Source organism: Gadus morhua, chromosome 18 (assembly GCF_902167405.1).
Source record: "Gadus morhua chromosome 18, gadMor3.0, whole genome shotgun sequence".
In the NCBI taxonomy this organism is placed as follows: domain Eukaryota; kingdom Metazoa; phylum Chordata; class Actinopteri; order Gadiformes; family Gadidae; genus Gadus; species Gadus morhua.
Window position 1 is genome coordinate 16,586,249 of NC_044065.1, and position 4,868 is coordinate 16,591,116.

The 4,868-nt window shown below is 48.2% G+C and overlaps 1 protein-coding gene across 1 annotated transcript in view; it reads left to right on the forward strand.

The window, feature by feature from the left end:
- The window catches only part of aldh18a1 (aldehyde dehydrogenase 18 family, member A1), a 39,741-nt gene extending 35,076 nt beyond the window's left edge, over positions 1 to 4,665 (forward strand). Inside the window, exon 10 of the mRNA XM_030340968.1 lies at positions 4,568 to 4,665. Coding sequence (XP_030196828.1) covers positions 4,568 to 4,665 — 98 coding nt within the window. The remainder of the gene's footprint in view (positions 1 to 4,567) is intronic.
- The last annotated feature ends 203 nt before the right edge of the window (positions 4,666 to 4,868 follow it).

Consider the following 4,868-nt stretch of genomic DNA (forward strand, 5'->3'; position numbering starts at 1 on the left):
CCCCCCCCCCCCCCCCCCCCCCCCCCCCCCCCCCCCCCCCCCCCCCGTCAACAACCTGGCGCAGGGGGGCCCAACAGTACCTATAGTATAGGGGCCCAGGATTTGGTGCTACGGCCCTGCATCCATCCAACGGCCTTGGTCAAGAACGAAACCATTTCTTTGTCGAAGTCCGGTCATGATCTGCGATCAAATGTAGATAAAAGTAGAGAAACCTTGAAAACTAGAAAATGTGATTTTACTTTTCCATTCATATACATTTTATGTTTGTATGCTGCTGTCCTTGTCAAATGTTTTTTTGGATGAAGGTTGCAGTACCCACAACCTCATAACAGAACGTGTTTGTAGAAAGATAAAAGAAAATCTCAAAAGAGTTTGTTGCAGTCTTCGTGGAGCGAATGATTGCATTCAGAATGATTCAGCAGGGGAAAATGCATAACTAGGAAAGCGTTTTAAAATACTTAATGTTATAGTAAAGAAAATCATAATGGGTCTTTTCTTTATGAATGTCTTTACCTTCTGCTGAAAGTTGTTTTACAATGAACTCAATGTGTGTGTGTGTGTGTGTGTGTGTGTGTGTGTGTGTGTGTGTGTGTGTGTGTGTGTGTGTGTGTGTGTGTGTGTGTGTGTGTGTGTGCGTTTGTGTGTGTGCATGATTGTGTGTGTGTGCGTGTGTGTGTTTGTGAATGTGAAAAAGCAACACAAATAGAAAAGCATCTGTATAGTAAGGATGAACTGTCAGTCTTCTCCAAAACCACAGAGAATTCCTAATGATCAGACCAAATGTTACTCTGGTTCAATCATCCTCATTCCTCCTCTGTTACAGTCCTAGAACACAGCCAGGATCGTTCCTCTACTGCTGGGTTTGAACAACAACCACTGCTGTTCTGCCAGATAGCCAGTAAACAAAACTAAAAGATGTTTGGTGGATCTCCACACCGCAACCGACACAGACTCTGGTCCGAAGAAACAGATCCTGGATCAGCGCCAGCCTCCAGTTGGAGCTGGGGTAGAGAGAGGTTACACCTCACACGAGGGGCTCACTCAAACATAAGATTACATTTACGGATACCTCAGATACAACGGTGGTCTCTTAAAAGATGCTTGTGAAGTTTATTGGAATCCTTTTTATTATTCTCAGGATTGAAAAACTCTGACAATATATATTTTCTAACTTTGTACTAATTCAAAATAATTGGTGGGTTTTCTATTTGGTAATGCTGGCAAAAATTTGCAGATTTTAATTAATTTGTTAGTTAAAGAGAAACCTATTGTGCTTTGTCATTCATCCCATATACACCTAGCCTGGCTCCGCCCGCCTAAGTACTTCCGCTCAATTTTAATTTCCCTTCAGTACTACGTCTGGGTCTGCGGTATGTTAGTGGGTTTTCTCCGTCCAAATTTTGGGCGTCCAATCAGCAAACAGAGGGAGTGGCTGAAAAAAATGACGTTAAAGTCAGCTCTCGTTGACGGATATCTTCACGCACAGTGTTTGGGTTGTTTGCAGCCTGCGCGCAACGTGATTTCCGGCCGAACGTTAGCGATTGGTTATGGCAGATCCAGAGTAGCACCGGGCAGATCCAATAGTTTTAAACTTCAACAGACACCTGCCTTCATGTGAGTTAACGTTAGTCAATTGAGTGGGCCCAGACTTTCTGTGCAAATTAAATGAAGTACAAGAGTCTGGTAGGACCAGGCTAATATACACCCATAACAAAATAGCAAATAATACAAAGGATGAACACACTGGTCTCATATTTATTTGCTTAGTGCCGTTTATGTTCTTGCCAGTTATTCCATATCCTTTTTTCCTCTTAAGCCATCAATCTTCGACTATATGACCACATGTGATGCTAACTTACCCTCTCCTAACCCTTTATTTGGTGCTTATTGCATCCGCACACGGGGAAAATTGGCAGATTTTATGGAGTTTTCAATTTCGGGTGTCGAGGGCAAAAATTTGTGTGTGTGTGGACTATTGATATCCAATGAACACACACAAGCACACAGGAAATGATTTTACACGCGCCTTTAAAAAAAACCCAATACCTTGTCAAAGCTGCCCCACAGTATCTCCCCCAGTACACAGTTGGAGTGTGATCCGTCGATACCGCCGCTGAAATGCCCAGCCCCTATACGCATCGAGTACGTCTGAAGAAATGATTAAAAAGAAAGAGTGAGGCAGAAAGAGAGAGAGAGAGAGACGCATCCTTGTGTGTGTGTGTGTGTGTGCGTGTGTTTGTTTGTGTGTGCTGTGAAGTGCGCTCGCCAGGTGTTGTGTGTGTGTTTGCGGGGAAATTTGGAAGAACATGAGAGATGGCGCGATGAGTTGTCTGGGCTGGTGAGTGATGGAGCAGTCTGAACAATAAACAACCCCTCGCGTCTCCGAACTACAACTACTAAAATCATCAACTTCTGATTCTTTCCCTTTGTTTGTTCTCTTTCTGTTTTTTCTCCCGTTTCAATGGGAGACGAAGGTCCTTGTTCATTTGCATGAGCAGTGAGGTTTTGTTGTGTTTTTATTCAACTGTTTGGGCCGTCTGGTGCCATATGCACTCCAGAATTGCTCCTGAATTCCTTTAAGCATGAGGAAAGAGATGTACTCTATATCTTTCCCCTCTCTCTCTCTCTCTCTCTCCCTTTCTCTCCCTCTGTCTCTCCCTCTCCCTCTCTCTCTCTCTCTCTCTCTCTCTCTCTCTCTCTCTCCCTCACTCCCTTTAGTGCGGGCTCAATCTGACCCCCTGTCCTGCAGCAGGTGTGTGTATTTCCTCCTCTCTCCTCCTCCCTCCTCCTCTCTCCCCCCTCCCCGCCCACCATGAATGATTCACTGAGTCAGGCTGCTGTACTACAGGCCCAGGCCCCCCCTCCACCCCCCCTCTGATCTCCCTGTGTTGTGTAACCCTCAGAAAAAAGCAACAACCTCCCGTTTGCGAACTAGTTTCTCTTTATTTTTTCCTCTCTCTTGCTCTCTCTTTGTCTGTATCGCTCTGTGTCTCTCGCCCTCCCTCTCTTGAGTTACATTCAGTATTGACTGTTTATGCCTTTTAATGTTGTGGAGAGGGCCCGGGGCCCATGGATGGAGGAGGGGGGGTGTTGGCGGCGGGGGGGGGGGGGGGGGGGGGGGGGGGGAGAGAGCGTTCTTCTCGACACACTTACGCCCCCATAGTGAACTTTAGCTCCCAGCGCTCTATCAAGTACACAATCCTTCTTCTCTCTCCCTCTCTTTTGTCTTCCCTGCTCTCTCGCGCTCCCCATGCCTCCGCCTCCTCTCGCTCCGACGGGGAGCCTCTCTGAACATCGCCACCCCATGTTCCTCGGCTCCAAAGATCACCTTGCGAGAGATTAAGACGCTCAAATGTGCCAGCTAAATATTTACACGGATACCGACACCCCTCCACCTCCCCACCCCTCCCTCTCAGCCATCAAAGCCGAGCCCCAGAGATGTGTGAGGTTCCCTCCTGGGGGGGGGGGGGGGGGGGGGGGGGGGGCGGGGAGCAGGGGCCGGGGGTTAGGGTTCAACGTGACCTCTGAGCGCGGATGGGCCCCGGTCGGAGCTGAAAGGGAGAGCCGAGCGCCCTCCCTCTGAGCGGGGCCGTGCTGTGGGCGTCTGGTGGACGTCCAACCTCAGATCTGTCTTTGACTCGCTCTCCGTCTCCCGCCGACACTTCCTCCGCAGATCGCCGTGGTAGCGAGCGCATCCTGCTCCTCTCCTCCGCTTTTCCCCCGCTCAGTGCCCGGCTACAACCCAGAGCTTTTCTGTACTTTGACTCCTGCGTATAAATACTACTACGACCGAGGCGACTGCTACTACTTAAGGATGAGTGGAGCTGCTGCTCCCTCCGGGTCCCTGATATCTGGTTCATTTCCCCGCACATCAGACTACAGGGTAGCCCGGGGTCATCGCCGGCGACCTCCTGGACGCCAGAGAGACGATGGAAGATATTATGCAGACGGTGTAGTATGATACGGATTGTTAACATGCACAAAGTCTCTTGTGTGGTTGGTTGTGTGTGTGTGTGTGTGTGTGTGTGTGTGTGTGTGTGTGTGTGTGTGTGTGTGTGTGTGTGTGTGTGTGTGTGTTTGTGTGTGTGTGTGTGTGTGTGTGTGTGAGTCTTTTAATTGTCGTGGCAGATTACAGCGAACTTGAGTACAATCCTAATAGAGCATTCATACATATAAGGAAAAAAGGTCTTTGCTGTTATTTATAACACAAAAAATTATGTAAAAATGTACTCTATAAAACAAAGAGATATAAAAAATAAAACAATATGATGGAGATACTGCATTTCTGGGTATTGCACATTTGCCTGACCTATGTACCTGGAGTGGATTAGTGACATATACATGTATATATTTGTACACATATATATACATACAAAGGTGCAGTTGCAGTGTAACTGCAGTCCACACAGCCACACAGGTCCCAGACCAGTCAGTGTGTGGCGGTGCTCAGCTCTCGTACGGGTCTGGGGTAGACGCTGCTCATAAGTCAGTTTCTCCGTGCCTTGATGGCGCTGAAGGGTCTGACGGCAGCAGGTCAAACAGATGATGTCGGGTTGGTGACTCTCAGTGACCCACGACCCGGAAGGGATACAGCAGGCCAGGCGCTGGAAGGAGCAGCTGGAGAAGGACCCCAGCAGGTCGGTTTCCCTGAGGACGCTCACGTAGATAAAATCCTCGTAGTATGAGGTTTGAGAGGTCAGAGAGAGAATTAGCAAATGCTACTATGTAGCATTTGCTAATGTTGTGGAGAGGGCCCGGGGCCCATGGATGTGTGTGTGCGCGCGTGAGAGAATTAGCAAATGCTACTATGTAGCATTTGCTAATTCTCTCTCTGACCTCTCAAACCTCATGCTACGAGGATTCTATCT